The 19,100-nt window shown below is 43.5% G+C and overlaps 1 protein-coding gene across 1 annotated transcript in view; it reads left to right on the top strand.

Annotated features, from left to right (window-relative positions):
• CWC27 (CWC27 spliceosome associated cyclophilin) overlaps positions 1 to 5,588 on the top strand; it is a 206,361-nt gene extending 200,773 nt beyond the window's left edge. The window contains exon 14 of the mRNA XM_004583738.3: positions 5,420 to 5,588. Within this exon, the coding sequence (XP_004583795.2) occupies positions 5,420 to 5,582 (163 nt within the window). The 3' untranslated portion in view covers positions 5,583 to 5,588. The remainder of the gene's footprint in view (positions 1 to 5,419) is intronic.
• Positions 5,589 to 19,100: the final 13,512 nt, after the last annotated feature.

Raw genomic sequence — 19,100 nt, 5'->3', positions numbered from 1 at the left:
GAGAGGAGCTACACAGTGCTGAGAAAGAGCTGGACAGGCCAGCAGAAGAATCCAGGCCGGTGTGTCAGTGAGGAGGACATCTCAACTCCAGAGAGGATGACAGGTGTGTCCTCTGTAAACTGCATGGGGACAGGAGAGTGAAGGAAAACAATCTGATCTTTGCAGGAAACCACAAGCAATTTGGGATGTCAGGAGCAAAAGATGTGGGGAGGAAGGCAATGTAGGAATTTGGAAAGAAGAACAAAAAGCCAGGTCATAGAGAACTTTGGATTTCCTTGCGTAGACTGGGGAGCAACCAAAGGATTGAGAACCAGAGGGTTTTTGTGGCTAGATCTGCAGTGTTTGAAAAATCCAGATGGCAGAGAAGACCCAGATGTTATTATGAACCTCAAGGCAGTCCTTACTAACATGATACCCAAAAGTCTGCCAGAGCTCACCCTTGCAGGGACAGCTGTGTCCCCCTTGGACCTTCAGCTGAATGGGGCAGGAGGAGGGAGTCTCTACCTAGAAACACCACTTACGGAAGAACAAGCAAGAATTGGGACTGAGATTGAAGGGAATAAAGGATTAAATTTTTATGGTGACAATTCATGCTTTAAAAAAAAAGGAAGATGCTTTTTTTTCCAAAGATGCTCCCCTACTGCTCAAAGCCCAACCCAGGATCCCTGTACGGAATCACTCTTGTCCATTTGTGCCTGCCTTGTATTTTAAAATTTGTACTCCATACTAAGCACTAGCCAATCTGGGTTCTTATCTTCCTTGCTAGACTTAGCCCTGTACTGACTTTCGATTTATTCCCAAAATTAAATCCATCTTTACAAGAATAGATGTTTTTTTACCTTTGAATGCATTCAAAAAAAGTGTTTGGTCGACAGCTTACCAGCTACAAGTTTCTCAACCCTCACTCTCAGAGCTTGCCTGTTACACGGGGGAGCTCATCTCTTGCACTGCCCATCTCATGCAGTTATTGTAAAGATGCCACCCCAGACACCCTGGGAAAGCTGTGTGTAGAGTGCCATGTTGGAGGAATGCTCTGCCTTCTGGCATATGCCTTGCAGGCACTGCAAAATGAACATTTGCCACATTGTGGTGTCTGTCAGTGTATTCTAACAGACTGTCCACTTCGGGAGGACAAGACCTGGAGCACACTTGGCCTTGAATCACCAGTGTCTAGCATCAGTCCTGTCACATGCTGTGACATGAATAACTGAGAACTTCTCTTTTGGAATTGCTTATTGTCCTGTCCTCAAGCCGTACATGTGAAATGCTCGATGCGCGTAGTGTTGTTCAGCTTGAATAATGGATGCGGAGAACCGTTGGGTATGTGAAGAGTTTGTCATGAGGAACCAGGTGTTCTCCATCTCTGAGGGCGAAGAACAGATAGCTAACACAATCAATCAATCTGCAGACGTAAAGGTTAAACTTTAATGCCGTGGATTTTGCTTTGGCTACATTCAAAAATAGCTAAAGAACTTTCTGTTATCACTGCTGATGACGAGACCTCCTCTCGGTGCAATTAAATCTATACCCCTGCAGGTGAAAGCCTGCCTCCGAAAAACCACCAAACATGATCCCAGCTGTACCCCTCTCCCGACCGGGTACAAGCTCTCTATACTTGGGGAAACATTGCTTTAAAGAAAAGACAGGCTGCCGTGGGAAGGCAGCCGTCAGTATGTGCAGACGCTGGGAGGTCAGGAAGCGGTAGACTCGGGCTGAGCAGTTGACTCTCTGCAGATGTCTGAAGGAGTTTCTCATCAAAATAAAAGAGAGCCTCTACCCACAGAGGAGGTCAAGTGTCAGCTCAGCAAAGCAGGTAGTACCAGTCGGCAGGCCTGGCCAATGCAAAGCAGGCGAAGGCTGCTTTCCCAGCGCAAATCACCAGGCTCAGCACTGGGAACACGGCTGTGAGTAAGGCTCCAACTTGAACAGCCGACAGTCTGTTCCCAATAAATACACATGTAATTAACAAAGGGGTCAAAGGGAAAGAGAAGTGAAATGAGTTCGGGGAGCTGGGAAACAGCCAGAAGTGAGGGGGTGGGGTGGGAGACAAGGGTTGGATCTAAGAGTCAGACTGTGGTGTTGATAGTCATTGATCACAGGAATGCCGTGACGGACAGCATGAAAGGTTATTTTAGAACTTCTGGAAGAATTTGAAGAATTAAAAAAGATATACAGTTAGGACACCAGTAATCTGAATGAGTGATCATAAATTAATGAGTGATCATAAATGAATGTTTCTTTGAAGGAAGGAAAGAATGATGTGGAATGGGCAGATGGTGACCTGTTCACATTGTGAAGGCCTTTGTTTATTTACTTATTTATGTGTTTGAAAGACACAGACACAGGCAGACAGAGCTCCTACTATGCACTAGTTCACTTGCCGGATGCCGTCGTGAGCCAGGGCTGCGGCAACCTAAAGCCAGGATCCCGGAACTCAGCCGAGGTCCCCCCGTCTGGGGAATGTGGCACCCCGGGCTTGCACCGTTGGTGGTGTCCTCCCAGGGTGAGTATTAGCAGGAAGCTGGGGTTAGCAGTGGAGCTGGGACTTGGACCCAGACAGTCAGATGTGAGCCACAACATCTCAACCCCTGCGTCAGTCAGTCTATTTCACAGTCACGTGTGACCTTTAAAAACTGAACGTCAAACTAGTCAGATTAGCCCAGGTCCTTTTCAATGAATCAGTATGCTTTGGTTTATCATTCCTTACAATCTCATACTTTAAAGAAGAAAAATGTACTGTCAGTGACACCGTCAATGTATTTCCATGGACACACTGAACTCACTAGATGAGAATTTTTCTCAATCAGAACTAAATTATTTGTCTTTGCCTTCAAGTGAATAAGTTCTAAAATGTGGGATGTAGAGGATTAGTGTAATTAATTAAAAAAACAAACCCCCGCCTCCATTGGACTGGTTCCATGGCCAGCCACAGTACGCTTGGTTTTAAGTTATTGAGACATAGAAGATTTGAAGTGAGCAGACAGACCTTTGTGTACTGAAGTGGCGTCTGCAGTCGGAGTCCACGCGTGTGTCCTCCCAGGAGACCGCAAGGTGCAGGCCGCAGGCTGTGACTTACGGAGGCCCGCCGGTCAGGGGCTGATTATGCTGAAAATCCTAATAACTGTTTTGCTTTGCTTTTTAAAATGAAGTGACCAAGGCATGTTGAAAGATAAATAGGTGAATCACTTTGATTATGCTTTTGTATCTATTAAACATTAACTAGTACTGCCCGAGTCACCAGCCATGCTAAGTATTGCGATACGAAAGCTGAAGGAGTTTGTAAGCTGATAGCCCTTCGTTCCTCTGGGTTTAGGTTTGCTATTAATCAAAATGTTGGACTTGCTTAGTGCGGCGGTGTAGGAAACAAACAGATGGAAAAGACAGCCCCTTTAATTTACAGCCTTCTGTTTTTCTCAGATTTGTAAGAAAATCTGTTCCTTCTTGTGCAGTCTGTGCTGTGGTCCCCGTGCCCAGCCTTTCACTCCTTCTGGGCCAGGTTCTCGCACGGCGAAGAGTGAAGGAAGGTGCCTACTTGGGTTCTTTTCATTGGCAAAGTCTGGGAAAAGCATTTTTGAAACATGGATCATTTCTACCAGAAAGGGATATTATAAAGAAAAAGAGCGGGGGGGGGGGGGGAATCAGTATTGATAGGCAGAGAATGGGATAGTTTTTCAAGTAGTAGAATATGCATGTGCAAAGGCCTATACATCTCAGCTTAACGAAGATGGTGAGTTCTTTTTTTTTTTTTTAAAGATTTATTCATTTTATTACAGCCAGATATACAGAGAGGAGGAGAGACAGAGAGGAAGATCTTCCGTCCGATGATTCACTCCCCAAGTGAGCCGCAACGGGCCGGTGCGCGCCGATCCGAAGCCAGGAACCAGGAACCTCTTCCGGGTCTCCCATGCGGGTGCAGTGTCCCAATGCATTGGGATTGGGACCGTCCTCGACTGCTTTCCCAGGCCACAAGCAGGGAGCTGGATGGGAAGTGGAGCTGCCGGGATTAGAACTGGCGCCCATATGGGATCCTGGGGCTTTCAAGGCGAGGAGTATAGCTGCTAGGCCACGCCGCCGGGCCCTGTGTAGTTTTTCAATAGGAGTGTGTTTTGAAGCAACAGGAGTATAAAAAGTCCACAACTCACACATGTGGCTTGGCATGTTTACGTATTGAGATCAGTTATAAAACAATATAGTCATTATGAATAAAGCATAGAAATGTGAATGTAACTTCTCTACTTTAATAATTTAGATCCTAGGTGATTTCCATAATATCACTCACGCTCGTTGGATTTCAGTAAACTTTCCCACATGGAGTCCAAGGGGGTGGGAATGACGCCTACACTTGGTCTCTGCCGACAGGGGCAGCCGCTACGGAGACCTCAGTAATGGGAGAATTCCTAATACCATAACAAATGCCAAAATTATGGAAGAGTCAGAAACTCTAAATGTATCCATAGGAATTTGCCACACCAAGCAGATGTCACTTGTTATTTGTGTTCCTGCAGGGGGAAAAAGAGTGTGTGGGGGGGGTGCCTTCTGCCTAGTTTCTAGATATTTATTTATTTGGGGAAAGGAGTTAATGTCGTAGTTGAGTTTCATCTGAAAATTACAATGGTCATTAAGAAAGTGTTACACGGTCAGAAAGCCTTCCTCGTACCATTCTGTCTGGTTTGTACAAGAAAGTGAACTTTTCTCCTTCAAATTCATTCAAACTGCCCTGAGGTCTGGACTTTTGACTTCCCTGTTTATTCCTGACACCTCCTACTAGGGCAGTGCTAATCACTGAGATATTTCTCTGCTACTAAGGATAGCCAGCTTATGACCACTTAGGACTCAAGCACATGTTGATACCTTAAGACCAGTGAGTGTTTGATAAAGTTGGAAAGCGGGCTGGCTGGATTGGTTGTAATCAACAGTAAGAAGAGGACATTAATCCATGGGATCATGCCAGATGCTTAGTTTGCTTTTAATGAAAGAAAGTTTAGTAGTCCAACAACTTCTCTCCCTCTCCCCCACCAAAAAGGACTCATGCCATGTATTCCTTACTCTTGACCCAGATACATTTTGAAAACAAAAATATCAGACACTTGTTTGGGGTGTGTGTGTGTGTGTGTGTCCAGCAACCTGGCTCATTGGGTAAGTCTTCTCCGGGTATAGTTTGAGAAATTCTGCTATGAAGAATGACTATAAGCCTCTGTTAAGGGCATCAAGGAAGATGGAGACAGAGAAACACAAGCCAGCAGGGTAAACTGCAGACCTGTTTTGGGAATGTGCGAGAAGTTGTTTTCGATGCGGTGTAATCATCCATGAGCCATAAACCCATCTTGGTGTTCCGTATGCTTACAGTGACAGTGGAGTATAAAATTCCCACTTCAGAGTCTTACGCCAGACTCACCGAGCCTCTCTCTCCCTTGTTTAGGATGTCACATGTACTTCAGTTTGAGGACAAAAGCAGAAAAGTGAAAGACGCGAGCATGCAGGACGCAGACACATTCGAAATCTATGATCCTCGGAACCCAGTCAACAAAAGAAGAAGGGAAGAAAGCAAAAAGCTGATGAGAGAGAAGAAGGGAAGGAGATGAAATGAGAGCCGTTTAGCAGGACGTGCAGCCAGGGGCCTTGAGGCGCCCGTTGTCCCAACAGCGTCACATGGGGATGTGCAAAAAATTGGTTTTGAAAAGCAGTTACCTGGTTTTATAAACTGTACAATGCTGCAAGCACATGCTTTTGGTTAATGGTATATGCCCTTTTTTCCCCCCTAATTGACCTTCTATGTTGCTAAAATGGAAATGAAGTCACTTTACTTCCAGTTTGCATGGTAACCGTCTACAGATCACACAAGCCTATCTGGGTCCTGTACCCCAAAGCATGTGCGGAGTTCCTTTCAGATGTGTTTGTAAGTTCTCACAGAAAGCGTATTTCAGGGAAATCTCCCTGGCACTCACTTTGGAATATAATGCAAAATTTGTAAATTAAAAAATGTCATTTTGAATTATATAAATACAGATGCTTTTGTTTTGTAGTAAAGTATTTTTTTTTTAATTATTTATTATTTAACTTCAGTAATTACATTGTATTATGTGACACAGTTACATAGATACTTGGGTTCTCCCCACCCCTCCCCAAACCCTCCCACCATGGTGGATTCCTCCACCTTGCTGCATAACCACAGCTCAAGTTCAGTTGAGATTTCCCCGTTGCAAGCGTATACCAAACATAGAGTCCAGCATCTTATTGTCCCGTCAAGTTCAACGGTTTCTTAGGTATACCCTCTCTGGTCTGATGACAGAGCCAGCAGAGTATCATCCCAGTCAATTGAAAGCTCCAACATACCATCAGCAAAAATTTACATCATTATGGAATTAATTGACATAGTAATGAGTAACCAATATGTTAAAAGTAAATGCGGGTTCCCAGCCACCTTCTGTGACCACCTCACCTATACTTCCTAACACCTTACCTCCTCAGGAACCCTTAAGTGAGTGATGGCATCTCCATCAAGGCCAGTGTGTAGGTTTTATGGACCGGACAGGACAGGGCTGCACATCCCAGCCATGCATGGATCGCCTGCCCCTACTCTGCTCAGAACAAGAGTACAACACAGATGCGTTCTCACACTAGAACCCATTGATAAGGCAGTCTTCAATAGCAATTACTCAGCCTGGTTATTTTACTGTATATTGTCTTTACCTGTATTGAATCCATTTATTCCAGATTCTAATGCCCAAAATGGCTCATTTTAGTCACCTAAAAAAAAATCTCACCAACCATTTCACATAGTATCTCATCAGTTCTCTCAAGATGTGACCTAAAAAGAAAAATTATCATAAGTGATTTACTAGGCTTTGTCTAAAGCATTGTTTCTCAGAGTGTAACCCCTGAGGCTACACTGTAGCAGCAACATCACTTAGGACTGGGCTGGCAATGCAAGTTCTTGCCTTGCTGGCCAGGACCACGACCACGTCTCCCTTCCAGAATACTGAGTCTGAAATGTGAGCTTCGCTACTGATGCCTAAGCCTCTTTGGAGATTGGTATTAACTAGTGGAGTTAAACATTTGCATATGCATTGATAAGAAAATTCTACACCTAGGGCTGAATCCTAAGGAAATTGTCACACATCACTCAAGGACATGAATATGTGCTAAGATACACCTTAAAGCATCAGAGAATGGATGAAAAAGTTGCTGGGACCCTGTCCCTGGCTCCTGGCTTTGGATCAGCTGAGCTTAGCCATTGTGGCCATAAGGGAAGTGAACCAGCAGACGGAAGATCTTTCTCTCTGCCTCTCCTTCTCTCCATAAACCTGATCTGCCCTTCCAATAAAAATTAATCTTTAAAAAAAAAAAATTGGTGCGTGCAGCCCAAGGATGCAAACATATTTAGCAAGGTATAAAAACGGGGATTACCTCTGAGGAGGAGGAAGGAATACCCAGGGGACTTAACTTGTATCTGTAATGCTTTATTTGCTAAGTTATATAATGAGTGCTCAGTTCTCTTTCTTTTACATTTTAGTATGCCTGAATTATTTAAAAAAAAAATTGATTTCTTCTGTGATCATGTCTAGAACCTGAGCTGAGAGAACAGAGGCTCAGCAGAAGAGCCCTGTCTCTGTTTTGGTTGAGCCATGCAGCTACCTGGAGGCCATGGCACTCAGACACAAAGCCACCCCAAACGGAAGCTGGTGCTGGGAAACGTGGCCTGAACTCTGCTCCCCACAAAGCTCCTTATCACAAAGCACAACTGTGACCTCCAGGCTCCCAAAGCCTCTGCTGGGCGTTACCAAGTGTTTTTGCTGCTGACTGTGGTGACGTGAGTCCTCGCTAGATTCCTCCATCTTTCCTTCTTCACTATGTGCAGGATTAACCCAACTGCAGAGAAGCCCAGAACACCAGGGTCCGGAGAACCTTTGTAGATTCAAAACGTGGAACTGAATGACAGAAGTAAAGCTTTAGTCCCTTGGAGTACTTTCCATCCCCATTTAACCTCAAAGGAGGGGGAAAAAAAAAATCACGGCTGCAATTCATCAAGATTAGAATCTTATCAGAAGAATTTCTGATCACCATCAACTGAACAATAGCAGTAATGTTTTTCAAAGTTTAGGAACATAGTTGGATTACGTAGTAAAGATTAACTTAAATGGCTCGTAGTAGTGTCTGTGGATAGGTCGCAGGCAAATGAGTGGCAAAAAAAAAAAAAAAGAATCCCAAAATATCAAAAACTTTAGTAAATGCACTTTAAAATGTTGTTCTCTTGCTCTAGGCATATTGTTCTGAGATGGTGAGGCCCATTAGCATTCCTGCTTAGTTTCCGCGACAATGTTGGGCATTTGGGAAAGCAAACAGAAAACCAGCTCCTCCTGGCAATACTTTCTTTCATTATACAACCAGCTGGGCTCATTTTTTGTTTGTTTGTTTCGTTTTGTTGTTGTTGTTGTTGTTTACTGCTTTGTTGGAAGCTGTTGGCAAGGTGAGAGTTAAAATTAACCTTTGACCTCTTTCTCAGCAGGTACTCCAAGTTTGAAAGGTGTAATATCAAACCGCCCACGTCACATGCCCTCAAGTCTACATCCTCTGAGGCCACACAGTCAGCGATGCATCTAAAAATGGGGACACCCTAGGACAAGGTCATTAAAAGGTGTGAGGAGATGAGTGTTTTGCCGCTGTTGTTTTTAGAAGCAGTTCAGTAAGCTCTGTTGGGTGTCTTTATCAAACTGTCACACCAAGTTTCATGATAAGATCTGACGTGAGAAGTACATAAAGCTGCCCTGTTGTATCAGTGTGGCCTGTATGGCGATGCCCAATATTGCCCAACCATGGTTGTTTAATCTTGGTGATAACAGGAAAGAAAAACGGAGGTGTGAAGTGAGTTGCCATGGAGGGTTTGGTATCAGTGTCAGCAATTTGTATCTACAGGGTGTAGAGAAGTTCAGAGTGGTTGCATTCTTTAACACTGTCAGTCACAAAACTGGAGCAGGTCTCGGGCTCTAGCTGCCTCTTCCAGGAACCCTGAACACTTTATCATGTCCTACCGGTTGGGCTTGTTAGAAAGCAGGAGGTGTATTTGATCTTTCTCCTTTTAGCCTTCAATGAAGAGAAATAAAACAGTGTTCACATTGTTGAGAAATCCTTTCTAATAAGGACTTGATGAAATCTGAATTCCCATAGAAATACAAAAACATAGGATGGTGTTTGAAGTCCCGTATTCATTGAAGTACTCGCTCCCCAGACAGAGCAGCTGAGTATTTCTGTCACAAGCACCAAGTCCCCTTAATCCCTGTGGAGACTTGTTTTCACTGATTGGCTGATAAACCAGACCCTCGGAGGAGGAAAGCCTGGCTTCCACGGGGTTAATTACTCAAGCTACCCAAGGTAGCTCCAGTATACAGTTTTCTGTCTGTTATGAGCTGAAACCTTGTACAGTGGCTCTCCCATGGAAGGGACTCGGCAGAGGTTTTAACCCTTTGCCAGGCTCACGGTCGGCGCCCGTGTTTCCGTTTCCTGTGGTTGCCTGGTCAAATGGGCAAGCTGGACGTTCCAGCCACAGCTGCGCCGTAGGTCTCTGCGACCGGTTTGTATCTTCAGGTTGCGTATTGGTGGAAGCTTTTCCAAGAATGTTTGCCTCCTATCTAGCTTTCCTCCTGCTTGTCTTGTCTTGCCCTCGTTGGTCCAATTCAAAAAGCAACCGAATCTCACAGAACAGAGAAAGCAAAGGGTCAAAGAGCTGATTACAGTTCTTTGAATCATTCCCTATAATATGACAAATCTCCAAATTCGTTGTTTAATTTTTTTTTTTTTTTAAGGCATGGCGTTTGGGGTCAGGGGGTGGGAAACTCTACCTGGAAAGCCTGACTTCTAAATGAGATGCAGACGGAAGTCTGGTCTCTCTTCCACATCTGCTGGGAGTTGTTCCCTAAAGATTCGATCATGGTATTAATCCATGTTACTTGTTTAGCAGAAACATCTTCCGGAGGCTTTCATCGTAGCACCAGTCAAAAAATAAGATGTTCTTGGTCTTTCAGAAAATTGTTTTTCCTCATTTTGATGATACCAAAAAATGATAGTCATTTAAAAAAAATCAGTCTACTTGTGAAAGCAAGAAACTCTTCCGGGACTCATTTATTTTCTGAGTTTAGTCTCACTGGAGAAAATACATTTGAAATGAAGCAGAAAAGTAAATGACCAAAGGGTATGTTTAGTTCCCAACAGTTATGAGTAAATTTATAATTTGTGAGTTTCCTCCTTTTTTGGGTGGTGTGTACAAACATACGATTTTTTTAAGGAAACATGTATATTTAGGGTGAGAGAAATGTCACCGTTGTATCCTTATTCGAGTAAGAATTACAGGCAAAGACCTTCCATTGGCTTGTTTACACCACACATGACCACAGCAGGAGGGGCCAGGTCAGGGTAGAGCCAGGAGCTTCATCCAGATCCGACGAGGTGAGTAGCAGGAACCCAAACACTTGGGCCATCTTCCACTGCTTTTCCCAGGCCATTAGCAGGAAGCTGGACTGAAAATGGAATAATCAGGCCTTGTTCAACTGGCACTCCTATGGGGTACTGGCCTTGCAGATTGCAGCCTTGCCCTACCAGGTATTATGCTGGCCCCATTAGGTGATATTTTTAAGTTTTGAAGCAATACCTAATATTAGATGAGGACTAGGTTCATTTAATTATGAAATTTCATAATGTCCATCAAACCCAACATGTCCCAAAACTGAATTGATCTACTGTGAATTAACATCCCTGCCACACTAAACCTGCCATTCTCCAATCTCTGCTACTGGCAATGCCATCTTTCTACTTGCTGAGGTCAAATAGCATAGATTCCTGTGTTTATCCAATGCACCTGATCTATTATGATATTCTGTAGGCCCTACCTTTCTGCTATATCCAAACTTTTTGTCTCTGCTCGCCGGCCCTGTCCTGGCCCCATGGGCTTGCGTGTGGACTGCCAGTACAGCACCGGAACTTGCCTCCTCAAGTTCACTTTTGTGTCCCAGGCATTTATTATGAAGAGTAGGGCCAACTTAAATTGCATTGTTAGACTTCTCTGCTTAATACTCTTCAGCGGCTCCTCAAGGGTCTGTGTGTCATTTCCACCCCCTTCCCTTCGGTCTCCCTGCCCCAGCACTCACTACCTTCCCCAGGACTTACTCTGTACCAGCCATACTATACTATCTGCGAGGAGTGAGCCATCTCGGAGCCTTTGCACTGACCATGCCCTCTGTCTGGAACACACTTCCGCAAGTGGTCCACGCAGCTGACTCTCAGCTCCTGCAGATCTTTGCTCAGGTGGCACCTTCCGAAGATCTAAAGTGTTCACTCTAAAACATGCCCCGCTGCCTACCATCTCTGTGTCCCACGTCAGCCATATTCAGTACAACAATTGACTCCCAGGCATGCTGGGTTCTTGGCTTCTTAAATTCTTAGGAACTATCCCATGAGGTTGGGACTCGTTACAGCCACTTCACACCTGAGGGAACTGAGCCTTGGAGAGTTAATTACTCATGTAGTTATCATCCATCTCCTACCCTAGGATACCCTTTGTGAAAGGGTATCAGTTTTGTTCTGTCTTGTCCCAGTGTCAGACAATCCTAACTAAAAGTCGACAATAAATATGAAATTAACGAATAAGCAAATATATTCCCCCCCAAAAAAACCTGGGAACTCAATCAATATGGTGGTATTAGATAATTACAGGTCAGTATCACCAATATTCATAATCAGAATATGTTTACACTCACAATGAAGAAAAACATTAGGTAACTGCAGGTAAACCTTGCCATAGGTCACAGATGGGCACAGGTCTACACGTCGGTTTGGGGAAACCACGGAAAAACATACATCCACCTATGAAACTTCCTTCAGTACCTATTGTTTAAAGAAAGCAGCACTCCAGTTCCTCGGTCAAGAAAGAATAGAGGGCCAACATAGAACATCTAGAAAGCCAGGCCAGAAGACTTGAGACCTGTAAGTGATGTAACAGGCAACTGACAGAAACTCAGAAGTTCTGTTTTCTCCTCTCGGATGGTGACAGTAACACCTGCCTTTCCTATCTGGCAAGGGGCTGTCACACTCAAATAGGCAAGAAGATGGCAATTTTACGAAGGGTCAGACCTCACCATGGTGAGCTCCAGTACTGAACGGACAATTATCTAATGTCAGACAGTCCGCTGACATACATCCAGATAAAGTATGTTATCAAGTACACTCCATGCTCATCCGCAGTTCACAAATGAGAAGGAGAATTAAGGCTTGAAGAAGTTAAATTATTCTCTGGGTGATACTGAGTAGAAGAAGTGGACTATAAAAAAAAAAAAAAAAGACTGAATTCTAGGGCTGCTGGCCTTGAACCCTAGGCAATCAAGCTTCTCACTACATAAGCCAGATTATCTTTAAGGCACAGCTTATATTTAGCTGTAAAGTGTCTAACATAATGCGGTAGATGAGGCACGCAGCGGCCCAAAATAAAAACAATGATTTCTGTTGAGTGGTAGGTGGAGGGAGACAAAAAAAGAATATGTATGGCTAGGGCTTTTTAAATGCTAAGATGAACCAGGAGTTGGGTATAATGGGATTCATCCAGAATTGCTTCGTGGCTGGCGTTTTGACTAAAACTTGGAAAGAGAGGAGAACATGTCACTGAGGAGACCGGTCACGAGGCAGGTGGAGACGAGGTTGTGCAGACAAGCTATTAAGACAAATGGAGGAGACAGCAGCGTGTCTGCATTGATGCCGAAACATCTGGCCAATCCACCTTAAAAAAAAAAAAAAAAAGAAACAAGAAAAGGCTCCATCAATGCAGAGAATTTCTTCAGTCAATCCAGATGTTTGGCATCTCGTAGACAAAACATCCAGATGATGAACTGAAGATCTGACAGAGTTGACTGGATTAACCAGATGTGATAGCATTGTGTAGACGTGGTGTCAGGACATGTGCTTGGCTGGCGTGGAGACCAGCTGTGCGGGAGATGGATGGGCTGGGCAGTGAGAGGGGCTTTGCAGCACAGGACTCGGAGCTTAGGTCTGCTGCAACTGGGAGCTGCTGGGAGGGCTGTGGGATGGAAATGATGTCTAGGAAGAGGATTCTGTGTGGACAGAAAGGGAAAAAAAAAAAAAAACAGAGGAAGAATTGGAGACAGGAAAGAGAATATTAGGAGACTGCAGGTGTGTGTGAGGTAATTAGAGCCTGGACCAGAATCAGCCTTGGGAAGGCAACAGGAAGAAGTGGATCTGAAAAACATTATGGAAAAAGAACAGGAAGTCGTGATGGGCTAGACAAGGGAGTAAAATTGCACATCACCCCAAAGTTGGAAACTTCAAGGCCTGGGAAAGCAGCTGCTGCTGTGCACTTGCCATAGTGGTAAAGCAAGAAGGAACTCCCAGAAGGCCCCTCTGCACAGCCCTCCGTCCACAGGCCACCACGAGGCCTGCAGGCAGGGAACTTGGAGACTGCGACCCGCATGGCCAGGCTTCTTGCATCTTTTGAGAGCTACATAAATAGATCTTTTTTTTCCTTCAAATCCAACTTCATGAGTGGATTGAGAATGCTTGATTCAAAATATCAAGTTGACACAATTTTAGTGAAAAGATTCAAAAGAATATTTATTATAATGTGCTATGATGCATTCACTTTTAGGATCTATGTAATATAAATTAAAATATGCAAGGTATAATTAGGTGAAACGAATTATCAGAAATAATACAGTATGTATATAACTTAAGATTAGCATTAAAAAGCCACTTAACAGGCAAGAACTAAGGACCTAATCTAAACATTTATGATTTTTTTTAATTCTTAGACAAAAATTAAAGACAATGCAAGCATTTACAATATTTTCAAAACCATCAATTTACAAAACTTTGGCATATACAAGCCTTGATTTGGACTTTCATAGAATTTTTTTTTAATTCCATCTAACTTGTTGAGAATCAAGCTTATCATTAGATCCAGCTTGAAATTCCAATTATACAAGTTAAATGTGAACTGATATTTGTCTAATAAGGTTTATGTCACTTTAAAAAAATTCTAAATATTCATGTACTACAAGTTACTAGATCTGCTAAAAACTAATTAAAAATAAGAATCTTAGAAAATATTCAAAAGAGTGAAAAGCCACAATACAAAATCAACTACAGGAAGAAAAATAGAAATGTACAACACCATAAAGTAAAATAACATGCTACTGAATGACCAATGTGTTGCTGAAGCAATGAAAAAGAAAATCAAGAACCTTCTTGAAGAAAATGATACTACTGTGTGACCTAGGAGTCAGTGAAGAACTTAATGAGAAAGAAATGTTTTGAAGAAATGAAATTGACAAAAAAAAACCTTCAAAATCCATGAGATATAGTTTCCACTAATCTATTGGTGAGATGTGTCTCCTGTAGGCAACAAATAGATGGGTTTTGTTTAAAGAAAAGAGGGAAATATTCATGTAATTCATGGTTTTGAAAATGTGTGTTTTCAAGAATTTCAAGCTCCAGGTGAGCTTCAGAAGAAGCTAATGTGTACTCTGCTGATGGGTTGATTCTGAACTGAGAGTCAGTCTTTTCCCTGACTGTACATGCCCACTTGCCAGAAGAGAAACAACACACAATCCAAGATCAAAGTACTCCTGTGTGGAGGAAGGAGCGAGAGAGAGAGAGAAGGAAACACTGCAGGAACCAGAAGGCTTTGCCCTCTAAATGAATGAGCAGACACAATCATGTGCTTCAGAATTCCCCCTGCAAAACAGGAGGGCCCAGGGATTTTGTCAATATTGGTCTCCCAGGCCTTGGAAATGCCAAATCCATTGATAAGGGTAGGGGGCTCCAAGAATGTGTTGGTTCTATGGGTTCATGTGTTCTCCCGACTGACTTTCCCAACCCATTTTCTAAAGATCAGACTTAGAAGCATGCTGCCTTCACGCTGAAAACGAAAGAATAAAAACCATGGAAAGCAAGTGAGAATCTAAGATGACAAAATAAACCTGACTTTCCTCCTCACCCAGGAGTCACATTCCCTTTCGTTTGAGCCACTCGGTAAATTCACAGCATTTGTGATAAGTAGAAGGCTTCAAAAGAAGCACACGGAAGTCATGTGCACCTTGGGAATCAACCTTGGGAGCCCCAAGACACAGGACAACGTGTCCATTCTCGCTTCCCAGCACTGCCTACCACTGCCCACCACTTCCCAAGAGCAGTGTCTACCTGATGTAGAAATGTAACTCATGATCTCAGAAAGTCTTTCTAGCACTTCAAAGCAAAGCCACTTATTTCAGCTCACTGAAACAATGTGTGATTTATCCGGGTGTTAGAATCGATCCTTCCCATAGCCATCATTTTATGAAGAAATGCCTCAAAGTTAGAACACAGCAAACTAGTTGTTCAAAAAGCCACCATGAGATGCTCTTAGTATAGCATTACAATGAGCAGTAATCTTCTAGGTGCCTCTCTTTGGCAACACAAACCACATTCCCAAGATTGGTGAAATTTGTCCCTCCTTGAAGCAATGGGTTCATTTTCCTTAAACTCAGCCCATTTTCTTAATTTTTTTTTTCTGCCCAAGGCTATAGGAAAGAAAATAAGAATCTGGAAGGATTTTATTAGAGGCTATTTGTTACTTCATAACTGAGAGTCAAATTCACTTTTAGTTTCCTTTGACTAATGCTTTTTGAAACACATCAAGGGTTTCATCTGGAAACCAAGGAGTTTTGACTTGACCAGTAACTCCCCCTCTTCTCCATCTCCTGCCACTGTGAAATTCCATTCGGCAATCACCGGCAAATGGTGCCATGCCCTACTGATAGGGAGTTAGACCAAGACAGGATTGGCAAGGAAACCCCTTGGAATTCTCAGAACATTAAGTACTTATGTTCTCATACAGGTTAAACACAGAAAGAAGAATTTGTTCCTGTTCATCTCTTTTTTTGTCCCCCACATAAAATGGGAACCTTCAATACATCTATCGAGACCTTACGGTTGATAAGGGTAAGAAGTCTGCAGATCTTTAGTTGCGGTAAATCACTGATTCTGCTGCGTTAGATGGCATGAAATGACCTTCAAGTACAGATTTTTTTTCCCTTTCACACTTGCCCATTGAGTGTCTGCATGAATTTCAGAGGGACCCAGTAGTTTCAGACACTTTCATACACGTATCAGCAAAATGTGGTACTACTTTGATATTCTTTGGACAAAAACACCTTACTGAATCTGAAAAAAAAAACCCTGTCATGATATCAGATAGTGAGTATCCAATCTATGCTATGATTTAACTATCCTTTTGGAACTTGTGCAGAGCTCAGCCACACAGCTCTGTCTTCCTGGCCTCATCACTGCCCATCTTCCTTTTAACCAGCAAACCCAAACGCTCTGCAGACTCCTACTGAAACCCTCAAGGACCCCTCTCATATTCTTCATGCCCAATCCAAGGCAACCTTGTTAATCGTCCTTGTCCTGGGCCTAAATGCTGCGGACCCCTTTCGTAGACTCTGAGACAGAATGGCCATTGGAGCCAAGGTGGTCGGCAGGTGGAAGCTGCAGTGCTATGTCCCGTCTGATGTGGCTTGTACTGTTACATTGTTCCCCATAAAAAGTAGTCCAAACACTTCTCTTGTTGTGAATGCTTTAGACACAAGTATCAAGATTTAGTGACAAGAATTTGTGACTTGGGCATTGGGCATTTCGTTTGACTTACGGAGGCCCATGTCTTGCTGGTGAGAGACTTGGTGATGTCTCCGTGCGCGACTCTGCCTCCAGCCCCCAGACTTCTGAATCACTCTGAGGAATCACGCTTCCCACACCTATGGTCCCGTGGATGAATGAAAAATGAAGAACAAAGACAATCCTCCTGGCCCTGGGAGTTAGATTAAAAATGTATTTTTTCTTCATTAGGCTGGTTAGGAATGGCATTTTCTTGACCTAGGAATCTATTATGTTTCTGGAAAATATTCTGATACGGCCATGACCTGCCTCTTGCTCTCAATGAATCCTCTCTGTATCCATATTATACTTAATGCTTTTAGATCTTCTCTCCCAAAAAATCTCCTCTTCGTTAGCAAGGATTAAAAACGTATTAAAATGGTACACTTTTCTGCCTTCCTCGGAAAATATCCAGACCACTCAATCAGTGTCTCCTGAGGCTAATTGATTAATGACAGAATTTTCCTCTTCCTTCGTGACAATCCCATCATGAAGCCTGAACAACAGACAGCCATTCCAAAATCTGATGTGACCACGGAAGTCAGCCAGCAGCTGCCGAATGCGGCATCTCCCTTACTTTTGGTAAGACACCCTACCAATAGGGGGCGATGTTTTATTTTGTTTTGTTTGCAAATGTACTTTTTTTCTAACCATCTTCTGTGCGGGAAGCATGTTAAATATTGACCCCAAAATGTGCAAACACCTTCAGAACCAAGCAGGCTTTGTTTCGTTTTTTTTTTTTTTCTTTTCTTGGCCAATACAATAGGGACAAGATGTGATATTTGCATCATGCCCTAAAATTACTATGGAACAAAAAATAGCCTTGGTGGCCACCAACTTGATAAGTATCTGGTTAAATCCTAATGAAACTCCTTCCATGCTAGGACTCAGACGCATGGGATCAACAGAAAAATAACACATCAAATGCTTATGTACTTGCGAAGTGTACGGCAAACAATTCCATCTTCCAGAGTGAGCATTCACTCATTTGCTTTTCCAGCCAGGGCCTTGGGAGAAGCCAGGAGGCAGTGCAGTCATTTGGTAATGTCCCTCCCATTGCCAAGATGGATTAATGCTGGGAGAGCTTACACGGGTGAGTAATCGGGATTGCTTTCAGACACGCCGAGGTCCCCAAAGTGTGAGTATTCTCATACGTAGGTTTCTGTCATCATCCTCCAAAGGGTGCTTTGTCATTTCCTTTACTACTCCCTCTCTAGACCATCCAGTCCCAATTACAGAGGTGACACAGTTTCCAGGTCATTCCCGATCACCTCAAACCAAGTCGGTGAGCCCTTTTGAGAAGCGCCTAGACGGTGAGGGTGTTGCTAGTAAAATCACTAGTTGGTTTTTTCCTAGTTGGTTTGTTTTTAAGATGATTCTGGAAAGGAATGAGTATTTATTTATTAAGATGTGATTCTGGGCCTAGATCATTTTCTAGATCCATTACCTTAGTTTACTATGGCCCTACCTAATCCTTAGGCTGGTATTAAGTTCTCAGCCCATGAACAAACAAATTCAAACATGGAAGATTTGGACTAAGGGCTGTGGCAAAGCGGGTTAAGCCAACGACATGAGACACCCACATCTCATATCAAAGAGCCTGTTTGAATCCTGGCTACTCCATTGCTCACCCAGCTTCTTGCTCGTGTATCCTGGAAGAGAGCAGACAATGGCTCCAATGCTTGAGCGCCTGCCCTCCTGCAATGTCTGCAACATGAGAGACCCTGACGGAGACACACCATGTCTCCCCAAAGCTGAGCATTGCCCCTGATTCGAGGTAGCTCAAACCATAGGCCAGTGGCTTTGCTTCAGCTGGTGCCAAAATCACCCAATAGCTTTGCAAAGCACAGATGTCTGCCCTACCCTCAACCCCAAGACTGTATTTGCAAGTGTCCTGGGTGATTATAATGATGACCCAAGTATGAGAAGCTCTGATTTGAGCAGCTTCCAAACATCTCTATCTGTTCCTCCCATGTCTTGGAACAAGATGAGTTTTTCTGAACCACATAAACCTGCCGCTGTTTTTCCGAAACATTGTTGACTCTGGTTGCCATGAATTCCAAACAGGTCATGGGGAGCCTCGTTGCTGCCAGAGCCTTAGGAACCCCCTTCACCCCACGGCCAGCCCCCTGAGTCCCAAGAGAGAGCAAAAATAGCATATTTGAGCCAAAGATATATAAACAAGGGAGAAGTGGGGCTGGGGAATCGGTAGCAGCTAATTGGAACCATGGCTGTGAGTTCCAAAGAGTCTAAGGCTTGAGACTCCAACAGTGATCAGAAGCAGATAAAAGGCTCTTCTCCCTGCCAAGGCACTCCAACAGGCTGCAGCACTTACTGTAACAGGTGAACTCGAGAGAGCAACCCTAGCAAGACCCTTGTTTTATCAGAGAAAAAGGAAAAACCAGGATGAGTGT

The sequence above is a fragment of the Ochotona princeps genome, chromosome 23, assembly GCF_030435755.1.
Source record: "Ochotona princeps isolate mOchPri1 chromosome 23, mOchPri1.hap1, whole genome shotgun sequence".
In the NCBI taxonomy this organism is placed as follows: Eukaryota; Metazoa; Chordata; class Mammalia; order Lagomorpha; family Ochotonidae; genus Ochotona; species Ochotona princeps.
Note: the sequence above shows the minus strand (reverse complement) of the source record. Positions and strands in the feature narration are given on the sequence as shown.